Source organism: Macaca nemestrina, chromosome 12 (genome assembly GCF_043159975.1).
Source record: "Macaca nemestrina isolate mMacNem1 chromosome 12, mMacNem.hap1, whole genome shotgun sequence".
Taxonomy (NCBI): Eukaryota; Metazoa; Chordata; class Mammalia; order Primates; family Cercopithecidae; genus Macaca; species Macaca nemestrina.
The window spans coordinates 89,138,732-89,153,906 of NC_092136.1; the positions used below are offsets into that span (position 1 = coordinate 89,138,732).

The following is a 15,175-nucleotide window of genomic DNA, read 5'->3' on the forward strand; positions in this document are numbered from 1 at the left end:
CATATTTTAGGAAATGGGCCATAGGAGATTATTTTAATTGTAAGAAAATGTACAAAAAGGTTTTGCATTTTACATATATTCTATTTAATAGCAACAAAATGAAGTGACACTAACATAGATAAAAGCCTGAACAGTATGATTTCTTTGTATCAACAGTGAAGGGATCCCTTCTATATGGAGTTACCAAACAGTCAGGGTTCTTAATCCTGATCATCTGTGGCCAGTGGAAAAGAAAGGCCTGACAGGAAAATTTAAGGAGCCAGCCGGGTAACTCCATATGAGGGAACTCCTGGTGACATTCAAAAAACTCACACTTCCAGCTTCAAAATCAAGAAACACACCAACCCGGCCCAGAGGTTTCTCTACATAGTGAGGAAACAATGGGGAGGTGGTCAAGAGACTGAAACGATTATCCACCTTCACGCACAAAAGAAGAAATATGTCCTTAGATGTAACCATTGTGCTATTCTTCCTTATCCAGGAGTCCTTACAGACTCCCAGAGCCCAGTCCCAAGAGCTGTCCACATCCAGCTCCCAGTAGTGTTTCCCAGAGGAGAAGACCCAGGTTCCCCATGCAGCAAAATAGTCAGATCTGTCAGAATTCAAAGATCCACGTCTAAACATCAATCTTCTCACATCCCCAAACAGCCTGATATTGTGATTGGTTACTTCCCAAGTGAAGGCAATTTCCACTGTAGAAAAAAGAGAATGTTCAAGTGAAAAGTAGTTTATAAATTCTCATGTTCAGATAAGAAAGAGACTCTCACTAGAAAACACAGGTCAAGATTAGAAAGAAACTTCTGTCTGGAAAAATGTTGGAATCAAAGGGTGTTAGTGTATCTGTACAAGTAATTGGCTAAACTACAATGATCACAATTTCTATAAACTCAAAAAGTATAAAGGGGAGGAAGGTCATGTGTATGTCTAGTTGAGCGACCTTTCGTAACAACTGAAAAACTGGAAGCTCTTGCCCTGCAGCCAAGTCCATAGCAATAAAATTAACCTCCATTGCCTCTTCTCTGTCAGGGCAGAGCAGGAGGCTGGGGACGGGAGATGAGGTGGGGAGCATTCCTAGACCCAAATAAAAAGTTACCATTTTGCCAGAAATATTATAATCTGTCACTGAAGCTAGCAAATTCATACTTAAAGAGAAAATCTGAATCTGCCTTCTGAAAAGTGCAGATTCCTTGCAAGAATTATCTGACTTTCATGTCAGATTCAGACACAGGCTTCTTTCGTCTGCTAGATTTATCATGATCTATCCTGGAGTTCTATCTAAGGCCTCATCAACCACTAAATCACGTTTCTGTGCTTCACAGATTCTCAGTTTTGCGCTGTTATATAAGTTACTCATGTATGCTTTTGTTGATTAAAAACGTGACTAAAATTATAAATGCTGTGAATCTTCACCTGAAATGTATTTTAAAAAACACTGTCACTCAAATCAGTTGTTAACTGCACTAAATTTGAAATTGAAATGTCCTCAATTAATTTAGTTCTGCATATTTCATGTAATAATTGTATACATGAAATTGTATCAGGGAATGCTTCCTAAAGTCCTAAAGGGCCCTTCTGCATGTTTTATTTTTCTAAGAAATTTGTTATGTGGCTGATTCCTATTACATTTCACCAGATTTTATTTATTCTGGTCAGTTTGATGATAGTGAAACTATAAATAGAAATACCTCTTCACAGACTATTCTCTTCTTCTAGATGAAAGATGATTACACTGGTAAAGCTGCCCATAGAAAACCATAAATGAAGGCATTGCATGTTGATCCCACCAAGAGGGCGACACTCACCTCGGAAGCGGTTGAGCCTGTCCACCAGTCCAGTGATGGGCCCTAGAGTGAGCTCTGGATTGACAGGCTGCGGCATGTGCATCAGCACAGACTCACTCCTGCAAGGAAGTTGGTTGAGTTGGTTAAGTTTCCCATGTCTGTGTTTAATAGATTCCAACAGAAAATGCTTCATTCAAATCCACTTCTGATATGGTAATGTACCTTCACAATCCTAGGATGGGTTTGTGGCTCTTAGGGAATCTTTCTAACTATTCACTCCATTTCTAACCTACTGCCACTGAAAGATAAATGCCTCTATCCCTATCTGCCACCAAATAGTTTATCTCTAATTAGGATTCTGAATCCTAAAAACAGGCAGTTGTATTCTAGCAACTTCTGCATTGAACTATTCAAAACATAACCCCCTGAGTCACTTGGGAAACTAAGAAATGGTTAATGTCTGATAAAAGGCATAGGTAACATTCAACACACCACACAAACACATGAGTACATGCGCATTCACACACCATCACACTGGCACATTATGGTGTTAGTAAATTATGTTTTCATTTTGTTGGAAACAGCTTGATGTTTTCATGGCATGCCTTGTGCTCCAGCTTGCACTGATGACCAAAGACATACCTTGCCACGATGTCTCCCAAATCCTGTAGAGAGGGAGAGAGAAAGAAAAAATGACTTCTTTAGAAAGTTGTTATTCTTGTTGGGTGAGGTGGCTCACACCTGTAATCCCAGCACTTTGGGAGGCCAAGGTGGGTGGATCACCTGAGGTCAGGATTTCCAGACTAGCCTGGACAACATAGCAAAAACCCATCTCTACTAAAAATACAAACAAATTAGCTGGATGTGGTGGTGCATGCCTGTAGTTCCAGCTACTCGGGAGGCTGAAGCAGGAGAATTACTTGAACCAAGGAGGCAGAAGTTGCAGTGAACTGAGATTGGGCCACTGACTTCAGTCTGGGTGACAGAAGAAGACTCTTTCTCCAAACAAACAAACAAAAAAGGTGTTATTCTGCCTATCTGGTCTTTAGCTTTGAAAACTTTAGAATTGCCATATACTATCACTGCAACTCTTTTAAAATGTGTTCTCATCTCTAGCAATTATACCAGTAAGACCTACTGACAGAATCAATTTCTGATAAATTCAGGACCCTAAATTTGCATGAGAGAGAAAGGTGTGAGTAGTGACTGCGCATTGCTGCAGCTGTCTACAATGTAGTCTTTTTCAGGGCTAGCCCCCAAAGGTTAATATGGCTGAAATTAAGAGCATTTCAAACCTAGGACTTCCCAAAAGGAGGAAGAAGGAAATGTTAGTTTTTCCATAATTTCTATGGATTATCCACTGGAGACAAAAGTAGAATTTTCACATGAAATTTTTTCTTCCACAGTTTTAATGAAATGTGCTGGAGGAGGAAGCTTGTGGTAGAAAATGATCTATGGAAATCTAGTTGCACAATTCCATAAAGGTTTACTTCCATGATTAGGTTAGCAGTTATCGTTTATCTCTATATGGCTCTCACCATCAATGTGGGAGAAGAAGAAATAATGTCTTGGGTACCCAATGGAAGGCAAAGATGTAAAGGGCAGCTAATACAAAGTATCTCAAGGGGCATCCTCCATTCTTACCTGGAGCAGCTCCACATCTGGTTTATGACACATTTTCATTAGTTCCTGATACATTTCTTTCAAGTGTTTACTCTTTTGATCCATGTTGACCCAACTTCTCTGGAGTTGCTGAAAAATCTCTTGGTACTCCTTGTTCAGTCTCTCTAGATGTTGTTTTTCTTCCCTATGGAGAACTGGATGCAGCTTCCTATACTCATTCCTGATCATCTGTGCCCGTAAAACCACATCGCCCTGTAGGGACATGGATTTTGTAGGTTACATACCCAGGCCTACTTCCACCTCACAGAACCCACAAATTCATCCTCCTCATTCCTTCTTTTATTTTCCATCATTTACAAACAGTCTGATGAGTTAAACAAGACCTTCCTTCAAAATTTAAGTAATTCATCAATTCCCAAACACCTGCAAATTAGCCCTGCAGATTTAAATGTTTAAATATATGTCCTCTTAAATCTGAAATACCATTAGAAAACAAGTAAAATTTATGATTGATTGTCAAATTTTCATGGATAATATATGTAATCTTTGTTACTCAATTAGTTTGTTGTTTCAAATCTCTGTACTTCACAGACTAAAGAATCACTGTCAGTAGAAATGATTTTAGTATATTATAATCAGAATCAGAAGCCATCACACAAAAAGGATCTTAGTAAAAAATTTAACCCCCATCTCTCAAACCGACTACCTCTTTTCTGTCTCCTATCTTTCTTCTGTCAAAAGCCATAGGCTCTGTATTGCCCTGCCATTCTAAGAACATGAATCTCCATTCCATTGTGTCTCTCCTCTCAATATTGACATAGTTATTCTCTCACTCCCCCAGTCATTTTTTACCCCTTCTCCTCAGCTTTTCATCATGTTACATTTTCTCCTACATGAACTGGCATCATCTGGGTCCTTTGCTATCAGACTTCACCAGCACAGGCACATTTCTTAAATGACTGTTCCTACCTGATTTCTTCCCCCTGGCCAACATCATATTCAACATTAAATAACTTTATTTCTCAATTATGTACTATGTAATTAATATTCTATAATTCAACTTATTCAGAAAACTCTGCCTGAAACATTTATTAATTTTAAGCACATACTTGCCCTTCAGAATTTATATTTATTTTTTACTTATCTGAAGAACATTTCCAAAAAACCTGAACAAGCATTATATTGAAGAGTCTGCTTGTTTTCCAGCCTATGAATAAACACAGGACAAAATCTGGCATATGAGAATTTCAACTCAAGTTGCTAATATAAATGTTGTCAGCATGCTTGTCTCAAGCTGGTTGTGAGGACTCACGGTCTCATACTTACCCTCCAGAGGAGGGCTGTTCTTCTCTCCTCATTTAGATTTCTCTGATTTTCTTGAATCTTTTTCCATAAAATCCCCATTTGCTCTAAGAGCTTCTCCTGCAAAAGAATTATGAGGTTAAAAAACAGAAAGTCAAATACCATAGATTCCACACTCTGAATGATATACGCAGGCAAGGGATGTAATCTATAAATACATTAGAGAGAAGGGAAAAAAACAATTTTTTCACTGCTCATCCTCAATTGATATTTTCAGTTCTGAGGTTTCAGAATATAGAACAGTTTAGAAAACTGAAGAGTCAAGATTTCCTGTAACCTGGCTAATGTTCAGTGAAACATCCTGCTTCAGAACCCACTATGCTAGCCCCCTGATTTTGTAGTGTGCTATCCCCATACTCGTTTGTCCAGTAATATAAATATATTTCAAAAATACGTTTCTTTGCACTTGTAGTTTTGGTTGCTTTTCAATGCCTTTAGCATTGAACTGTAGAGTCAATAATAAGAACATTTACTTAATCAGTCTCTTTTTGGGTGCAAGCTCCATGAAGGAACGTAGAGTTGCACATTTTATCCAAATGTCATAATTGATACCAAGAACAGCACCTGGCACTCAGTAAAGAAGAGAGTAATCACCATGATAATTCTCATCGTCCTTCTAATCTCTTTAACTCTGCCACCCTCCAGCTTTCAGGTGATTGCAGAGCTATCTCTTACCCGGTGTTCCTCAGCGGCCCCTTCAATGGGATAGTGTTTGTGAGAGCCGTGCTCCTGAGAGTTGGAGCACAGCAAACAGAGCAGACTCTTTTCCACGTCACAGAACATCTTCTTTATTTCCCTATGGGTCCCACATATTTGTTTCTCAGAGCTCAGGAATTGCCAGAGACTGGCTTTTCTCGCGATGGTCACTAAATTCTTCAGAAGAATATTGGTTTTGAAGTCCTGTTTCCGTGATGGTTCGCGGCATGCAGGGCAGTTGGCAGGACTTTGGGCTTCTTCCCAGGAAATGCAGAGACAAGGCCTACAGAAGCTGTGCCCACAGCAGATGGTGACAGGGTCTACCAGGTAGTTCGAACAGATGACACAGATGAGTTCCTTCTGGAAGGCATGTGAGAAGTCTGAGTCCATTTTCCTAAGGAAAGAAAACCACAAGAATTTATTCTCCTACCCTGAAGAGACAAAGATCCAAGCAAAGTTTGAATCAGGTTGTGATTGAATAATATCCTTTTTTTCTAGAGAAGTATAGGATTTAATTTGCAATGACAGAAATAGGAAAAATGGAAAACTAAGGCACAAAGAGACATCAACCTCTAGAAAAAACAACCGTTCTCCAATCGACACATGTCCGGCTTTCCAAACTCTACTTTCTTGCATAGAAGAATGTCAGATTTTCTGAGGTGTTAGTGTCCACCAAATTGCTTAGGGTTCAAGGGTTTCATCAACCTATACTCTCAAGAGGTGAGTCTGAATAATCTGAAAATCAGTAACACTCTTAATTGCCAGTGATTGGTTTAGAGAAGGAAAGCTCACTAAACTCTTCTACTCTCATTATTTTCTTTAACTACAACAACCATCTATAATGACTTTTCCAGAAGGACCCTGCTTGAAAAAGTTAGAGCAGAACTCACACCTTTCTCCAAATCAGAAAAAGCTAGCCTTTACTCTCCAAGGTAAAACAGTCAAATCAAGGTAAGGTCAATCTAAAGCTAAGAATCATTGTTCTTCTAGGCTGCTATGTTAATTCAATCAACAAAAACTTTCTGGCATGTTTACTGTTCCTGCACTGTCTGTTAATTTGGGGATATACTGGTTAATATTACAACATCCTTAAAAGACAGATAATTAAATTTACAGAAAGATAATGATAATTGAAGCATTATCATCACTCTTTCACACAGTCAGAAAAATAGTTAGTATTATGCAATAATACTAGGCGCTAGAGGCCCGGCACGGTGGCTCACGCCTGTATTCCGAGCACTTTGGGAGGCCGAGGCGGCCGAGGTGGGTGGATCACGAGATCAGGAGATGGAGACCATCCAGGCTCACATGGTGAAATCCTGTCTCTTCTAAAAAATACAAAAAATTAGCCAGGAGTGGTAGCGGGCACCAGTAGCTGTAGTCCCAGCTACTCAGGAGGCTGAGGCGGGAGAATGGCGTGAACCCGGGAGGCGGAGCTTGCAGTGAGCCAAGGTGGCGCCACAGCACTCCAGCCTGGGCGACAGAGCAAGACTGCGTCTCCAAAAAGAAAATAATAAAAATAAAACATTGGCACTAGACATTAACTCAGCGTTTTAAATGAATGTATGTTTTGCTAAAATAAAAATAAAAACCTAGGCCAGGCAAAGTGACTCCAGCCTGTAATCCCAGAATTTTGGGAGGCCAAGTCAGGCAGGTTTTTTGAGCTCAGGAGCTCTAGACTGGCGACAAAGCAAAATGTCTAGATCATTCTGTCTCTAAAAATACTTATATAAATTTTAAAAAATAGGCCCAGCGCCGTCGCTCACGCCTGTAACCCTAGCACTTTAGAAGGCAGAGGTGGGCAGATCACAAGATCAAGAGATCGAGACCATCCTGGCCAACATAAAGAAACCCCGTCTCTACTAAAAAAAATACAAAAATTAGATGGGCGTGGTGGCAGGCGCCTAGAGTCCCAGCTACTCTGGAGGCTGAGGCTGAAGAATCATTTGAACCTGGAAGGCAGAGGTTGCAGTGAGCCGAGATGGCGCCACTGCACTCCAGCCTGGCAATAGAGCATGATTCCAACTCAAAATAGATTAATTAATTAATTAATTAAAATAGATAAATAGCTGAACATGGTGGCCCACATTTAATCCATAAACCTATGGATTATGTTTAATGTAATTTTAAAAAAGAAATGGAACCATTTTTAAAACTCAGAAAATGAGGCCAGGCGCGGTGGCTCAAGCCTGTAATCCCAGCACTTTGGGAGGCCGAGACGGGCGGATCACGAGGTCAGGAGATCGAGACCATCCTGGCTAACACGGTGAAACCCCGTCTCTACTAAAAAATACAAAAAACTAGCCGGGCGAGGTGGCGGGCGCCTGTAGTCCCAGCTACTCGGGAGGCTAAGGCAGGAGAATGGCGTGAACCCGGGAGGCGGAGCTTGCAGTGAGCCGAGATCCGGCCACTGCACTCCAGCCTGGGCGACAGAGCGAGACTCCGTCTCAAAAAAAAAAAAAAAAAAAAAAAAAAAAACTCAGAAAATGAGATCATTGCATTAAAAATAATCTAAGTTTGCAGATAAAGTCCCCAAATTTTGTTTTGGTTTGTAACCTAATAGTAGCTCCTACTCTGGAATTTGTGTCCTTACCTCAGAAATGTATCTATGTTCTCACCAAAGCTTGCTGTCGAATATGATGGATTCCACTCAGGGATGAGAGTCTCACAGTGCAGAGTCGGTAGCTTTTGGAAGTCTCCAAGGCCAGTTGCAAAGTTGCTCTGTGGGCTCTGGAGAAGAATGAGCTTGGCTCCTGAAGTATCCTTTTATGACTCTCTGAAGACCACACCCCTTTCTTCCAATTGATTGCATTTCACAGGGCGTAGGTGGGTGTTAACATAGATGATTAAGTTTCTTCAAAATAGAAATTTTATTTTTATTTTTATATATATATATATTTTTTGAAAGGATTCTGGCTCTGTTACTGGCTAATTTTTTGTCTGTTTGTTTGTTTGTTTTTTCAGTTTTAGTCGAGAGGGGGTTTCACCATGTTTGCCAGATGCGTCTGGAACTCCTGACCTCAAGTGATCCGCCCGCCTCAGCCTACAAAAGTGCTGGGATTACAGGCGTGAGCCACCACACCCAGCCAATTGATTTTTTATTGTAACGTAAAAATTTAATCTAAGAACACCGTTGGCCTCCATTCCAGAAGGGATATTTCTCCTGCTCCTCATGCTCCGGATGAAGCCTTCCAAGGGTCTCTCAACAACCACAGGATGGAGGATTCCCTCCTATATTACCTGGCACTGCCCAACTCAACTCAAGGGGTAATGGAGAGAAAGTCTAGAAAGTTCCATCTCAGGGACGTCCCTGGGCCAAGATAGTGTAGGACATGTTGCTCCAAGGTAAATTTAAGGAAGGAGACCACTACTACTCCTGCTGCCCTCCTCCCCCTACCTTGCCTAGTTCACAAGACAGGAGGAAAGTGAGAAAGAAACAAAAGTAAGATAAATAGCCAGACAACCTTGGCACCACCACGCGGCCCTAGGAGTTAAACAAAGTAATAATAATAACATCAACCCCTGGCCTAAACTACTTGTGTTATCTGTAAATTCCAGACACTGTATGAAAAAAGCATTGTAAAACTTTGTGTTAGCTGAGGCATGTAGCCCCCAGTCACGTTTCCCACGCTTGCTCGATTTATCACGACCCTTTCATGTGGACCCCTTAAAGTTGTAAGCCTTTAAAAAGGCCAAGTATTTCTTTCTCGAGGAGCTCGGCTCTTAAGACGCGAGTCTGCCGATGCTCCCGACCAAATAAAAAACCTCTTCCTTCTTTAATCCGGTGTCTGAGGAGCTTTGTCTGCGGCTCGTCCTGCTACAAATAGAAATGTATTTCTACTTGACAAAGTAATGATGACAGGGCTTCATCTGAATGCGTTTATTCCACTGCTTATGGAGAGGAGTGACATGCCATTTGGACACATGAGAACATTCTCTGCCTAGTTACCAGTGGCTCCAGATCTTCATGTAGTCGTGGAAAACCATGCTTCAGATTGCAGAAAAGCAGCTCAGACCTCATGCAGACAAGAGTTCTTCTAGAACCACCTTGGCTATGCAAAAACTATCAGGTCCAGCAACAGTCTGAGCTGGATGAGAGATAGAGTAAAGCTCTCAGGAGCAGCAGAAGCTGTAAGGGAGGGAAAAGGCAAGGAAGAAACTCTAGATTTCAGGATGTCCCCTTTATATCTTTGAGAATCTCAGGACCCACAAGGCTCCTGTTTCTTTGTCTGACTCTTCTGGCATCCAGGAGTTTTCCTGGGTTAAACCATCCAGGGATAGGACAGGAGATGCCATTTGGTTTTAGGAGCAGAGGAGAGAAACTCAGTGGGAAGAGAGTTTCCAAGGGAGGAAAATTCAGTTGAGCAGGTTTATAAGGTCACAGGACTGGATATGGGTAGAGTTCAGTGTACAGGTTTAGAAGCCATACTTCCCCCAGATCTTCTGATTCTAACATAAGTACACAGAGCCAATCAAATGAAGGAGGAGGGGCAGGTCAAGAGAATTCTAAGACAAGGGAAATGAGGGATGAGTATTTGCAGGAGGGCACTGTCAAAGTCAATAGACAGACATTCTCCCCTCCTCTTATATTCAGAAACAAGAAATGAAACTTAAAAGTGTTGCTTGTGTTCTGTGCCAAAGGCAGCAGAGCACTTGTCTCTGGTCTCCATATACACTTGTCATATTTACTTGCAGTATTAAGAGTAAGATTTTGATTCATTTCACACAGAATAAAATTCACCTACCATGTTTAAATTGCCATACATATAATGAGACTTTACTGATCATAAATAAGTTACTCTCAGCCTTGAGGCCTGGCTTAAATTTTCTCTATTCTCATTCCTTCTCCTTCATATCAGAAGCTTCATAATAGACAATGGGGGCAAATATGGTGTGGAGAAATAAACAGTTTGGATTTAGATATTTTTAATGTAGTTATCACTTCCTAAAAAGCTAGGAAAAAGCCAAAATACATGAAATAGCCACCTGCTTTAGTTTCTAGTATCCCTTCGGTATCTGCCGACAGGTATTCTATATTATATCTTTTCTGAATACGATATTAAAAGTTCAGTTTTGTCTATGCTACTTTCTTTCTTTTCCTTTCCTGCTGTATTTTTCCCTAAAGCACTTATCACAATGTGCCAATCTATTAAAAACATTTTTTTGTTTGTTTGTTTTTTTGTTTTTTTCTAGACGGGGTCTTGCTCTATCACCCAGGCCTAAGTGTGGTGAAATATCAGCTCACTGCAGCCTTGACTTCCCAGGTTCAAGCAATCCTTTCACCTAAACCGGTATCGGAGACCACAGAACTTGCCAAAACACCCAGCTAATTTTATTTATCTTTTCTTAGAGATGGGCTCTCACTTTGTTGCTGAAGCTGGTCTCTAACTAACTCCTAAGCACAAGTGATCCTACTGCTTCAGAATCCTGAAGTGCTGGTATTACATGCCAGAGTCACTGTGCCAGCTTCACTTTTTGAATGTTATATTTTGACTTGTTGACTTGTGTTTCTCACCCTACAACCTCACTAGCTCTTTAGGTGCAAGAAAATCTGTCTCCTTTTTTCATTTCTGCATTGGCTTAGAATGCTTATTAAGACACAGTAGGCACTTGATATATTGAAGAAAAAAGTAAGTAATATCCTTAAAGATATCACCTTTAAATAATCAGGATGACTTACGAATAATTAAGCTGATGATCTCTCTCTCTGTCTTTCAGACAGAGCTATTTGATTTATTTCTTAGTACTTAGAAGTGTTCACAAAGAGCCACTGGATTTCTTTCTTAGTGCTTAGAAGACTCTTTAATAGCATTTGTTTATATCCAGGCACGATGGTTCATGCCTGTAATCCCAGCACTTTGGGAGACTCAGGCGGGCAGATTGCAAGGTCAGGAGATCGAGACCATCCTGGCTAACATGGTGAAACCCCGTCTCTACTAAAAAAGAAATACAAAAAATTAGCCAGTCATGGTGTGGGGCGCCTGTAGTCTCAGCTACTCAGGAAGCTGAGGCAGGAGAATGGCGTGTACCCGGGAGGCGGAGCTTGCAGTGAGCCGGGATCACGCCACTGCACTCCAGCCTGGGCGACAGAGTGAGACTCCTTTCAAATAAAAAATACATTGTTTGTTTTTACTTTTCCATCAGGAAATCTGTACTCCTTTCAGAATGCATATGTACTTTCATTTCATCTTTTCTCTTAGCAGTATTCATTTTATGTTTGAATCAATAAATAATCAATACAAATTCTTCAGCCATGCATTTAGGCCCCATCTTGAACTACCCTATTTTCTGCTACATCTCTAAGCACTGCCTCTCTCATGATATATCTGTAAATCGCATACGTGAACTCTATGGAATTCCAATACTATGATGGATCGTGTATATAGTTGCCAACCCCTCCTCCCCAGTTTACCTGCCTGAAATTCTCAGGAATTTCCTTTTTTTTTTTTGTAATGTAGTTTAATTTTATTTAGAAAACGAAAGAGAATATAGTTTTAAAACTTTTGACTTACATATACTCTTGATCCTTGAATAACACTGGTTGGAACTATGTGAGTCACTTATAACTGGAGTTTCTTCTGTTTTTGCCACCCCTGAGACAGAAACCCCTCCTTTTTCTCCTCCTTGTCAGCTTACTCAATATTAAGATGATGAAGATGAAATCCTTTATAATGATACGCTTCTACTAATTGTATTCACTGTTGCATTAATGAATAGTAAATATATTTTTCTTTTGATTTTCTTGATAACATTTTCTTTCCTTTAGCTATCCTTATTGTAAAAATACAGTATACATATAACATATAAATTATGCATTAATCAACTGTTAACATTATCAGTAAGGCTTCTAGTCAACAGAAGGCTATTGATACCAAAGTTTTGAGGAAGTCAAACGTTACATGCTGATTTCTGACTTCATGGGATCGTGGCACTCCAACCACCAAGTTGTTCAAGGGTCAACTCTAAGTTTATTAAATTTTTTTTTTATCATTCAGATAATCTGAGAATCTCTTTGTGAACACTCAAAGACTTTATCTTTCTGTGAAACCCTGTGTTTATCTCATGCAATAATTATTGCATTCCATAGTGGTAGTGTATTTTCTCATACCTATTAATATTTTATATCATTCCCCAGGAAACGAAAAATATTTTAGCTGAATATGTTGATATTAGCAATAAATCCCAATGAAAAGTTTGCTTCCATGTTGAAATGATTAGATGGAACCCTTTTGCTATCATTCTGCCGCTCACAGTAGCATAATAATTTGTACCTTGGTAGTGCCCATTGCTCTAGTTGGTACACTGAAGCATGATACCCAGGCTTGGTACCCAGGTTTTTCTGATAATATTGTGAATTATACTAACCTTTCTGAAAGTGATAGTTATGTATTGCTAAAGTGTGCAAGAGCTGTCACAAATTCTGTACTTTATTGTAGTATTTTCATTTCTTGAATTATTTCTGAAGAAAAAGTCTCAATTTTGGAAAAGAAAGAGTGCTTTGAAAAAGATTTGAGTTGTAAAATAATAGCAAGTATTTCAAAATAACCTATTCCTAAGAGAACAGACATATTAAATAAGTTGATATTCACCAATTTGAACATTTTATAATCATTAGAATTGATTCGTTAGAGGCCTGGCACGGTGACTCATGCCTGTAATCCCAGCACTTTGGGAGGCCGAGGTGGGCAGATCACCCGAGGTCAGGAGTTTGAAACCGGTCTAGCAAGCATGGCGAAACCCCATCTCTACTAAAAAATGCAATAAATAAACAAATAAACAAACAAAAATTAAAAACTAGCCGGGTGCAGTGGTAGGCACCTGTAATCCCAGCTACTCAGGAGGCTGAGATAAGAGAATGGCTTAAGCTCTAGAGGCAGAGGTTGAAGGGAGCTAAGGTCCCGCCACTGCACTCCAGCCTGAGCTACATAGTGAGATTCTGTCTCAAAAAAAAAAAAAAAAAAAAAAAGATTATCAAAAATACAATATAAGAAGATATTTATAACAAAATATGAAGTAAGTAGAAAGGATGTAAAATTGTAAATATAATTTGATTAATTTCATTTAACAAATATAGGAACAACTTAAAGGGAGTTAATCAATTAGTATAATAATTGTGTTATCTTCAGATAACTATTGGCAGAATTGTTTTCTTATGCTTAACAATTCTTTCCAATTTTTTTATGTGGGTAAAAAGTCAGCAATGAGTACGAAAATTTAAGCAGACTTCAAACACGGCATATTCCATGAAGCTGCTTTTCTATCTTTAAAAGAAAAGTGATGTTTTCTCTCCCTGAAAAATGCCTCATCATTTGAATCATGGTTTGTTAAGGACACACAGCTTTTTCTTCCTTGAATTTCTCTATATTTGGTTCGTTTTCTCCAAATGATAGTAAAGATTACGTCTGTGTCTCTATATGATGTTAACAATTCCTGAAACACCTAAGCAGTGCGTTGGACATAATAATAGTAATTTCTCACTAAGTAAATTCAGCTGAATGTTGAATTTCTCAACCAAAACTTCGAAATCTAATGAAGAGACATGTCTTCATCTTGCTTTTCTTGTGTGACTTCTTTCCCCTGTATCAAAGGACACAGGGTGTTAACACAGGATACAGAGAAAGAGAAGTGTGTGTTTGTGTGTGTGTGTGTGTGTGCATTTACGTATGTGTAGCCACATCAATTTTTGTATTTGTAGAAATGCCTTGTGAATTTGATTCAGAAACCCATAGCATTTTATTGAAATTATGTTTCATTTGATTGTCTTATCTGTTTATGGGAGCTGCTAACAGGTATTCTGGGTTTCACTTATCATACACTATTACAAAATCTGAGTTCATGATGTTAAATTCATAAATGTTGAATACAACTGAAATCCAAATTATAGAAGTTTTCCTATTATATGTTATTCCTGTTTTTCTTTTGTCAACGGGGTGCAGTGGAAAGAACAATATGGGCCTCCCATTTCAGTGTGAATTTAGGCAAGTTATTTAACTCCCGACCCATCGTTATCTCATCTGTGAAATGGGGCCACTACCCTGTCCAACTTGCAGAATTGCTCTGGAGATTAAAAATCACGTTATTGTATAGACATACAAAACAGCAATTGGCACCTAGGAAGCCATCAGCCAGTTCTAAATGCTAACTGATAGTAAAACTAAATTATAAAAAAGTAGAGATAAAGTAATGAATATAATAATTAATGCTTTCTTAATGTAATAATTGTTTCTCATTAGTTAACTACATTGTGACAGAATTGGTATATTGAATTCAGTGACTCATTATTCTTCTACTCATAGCTTATGGATACATGATACACTTTCAATTAGATTGAATCATTCTTATTGCAATAGCAACCTCATCACTCCTTTTGGAATGTAAGTTCTGTGAAAGCCGGGAGTGTCTGATATATAGCAGGCATTCAGATATTGTAGAAAGACTGAAATAAACACCATGTTTTGTTTTCCTAATAGGTTTAGCTTTAAAAATAAGAATATTGTTAGTTATTACTTGGCAAATATTTATAATTTGCCAGGCATCTTACTAAACATTAGTAGATTATCTTATTTTAATGTTGATATTACTTCTGTGAGTAGATTACTAGGATACCTAAGGTGAAGAAAGTCTTGCCTATATTTATATATCTGGGTTTATCAGTGAATTATTTTTCCAATGTAAATAAAAATCACTACCATTTTTCCCATTGGCACATGCAG

General features: G+C 39.0%; 2 protein-coding genes across 2 annotated transcripts in view; one reads left to right on the forward strand and one right to left on the reverse strand.

Moving 5' to 3' along the window:
• Positions 1-143: 143 nt before the first annotated feature.
• LOC139357557 (tripartite motif-containing protein 43-like) lies at positions 144-6,008 on the reverse strand. Its single transcript, XM_071075424.1, has 6 exons — positions 5,442-6,008; positions 4,731-4,826; positions 3,426-3,656; positions 2,424-2,446; positions 1,803-1,900; positions 144-692 (listed from the first exon to the last, which is right to left on the reverse strand). Exons 1-6 carry the CDS (start codon positions 5,850-5,852, stop codon positions 211-213), a joined length of 1,341 nt encoding a protein of 446 aa, XP_070931525.1. The 5' UTR covers positions 5,853-6,008; the 3' UTR covers positions 144-210.
• Positions 1,931-15,175, forward strand: part of LOC105468955 (tripartite motif-containing protein 64C-like) — a 28,507-nt gene continuing 15,262 nt past the window's right edge. Inside the window, exon 1 of the mRNA XM_071075421.1 lies at positions 1,931-1,994. The gene's annotated coding sequence lies outside the window, so the exon portion shown is untranslated. The remainder of the gene's footprint in view (positions 1,995-15,175) is intronic.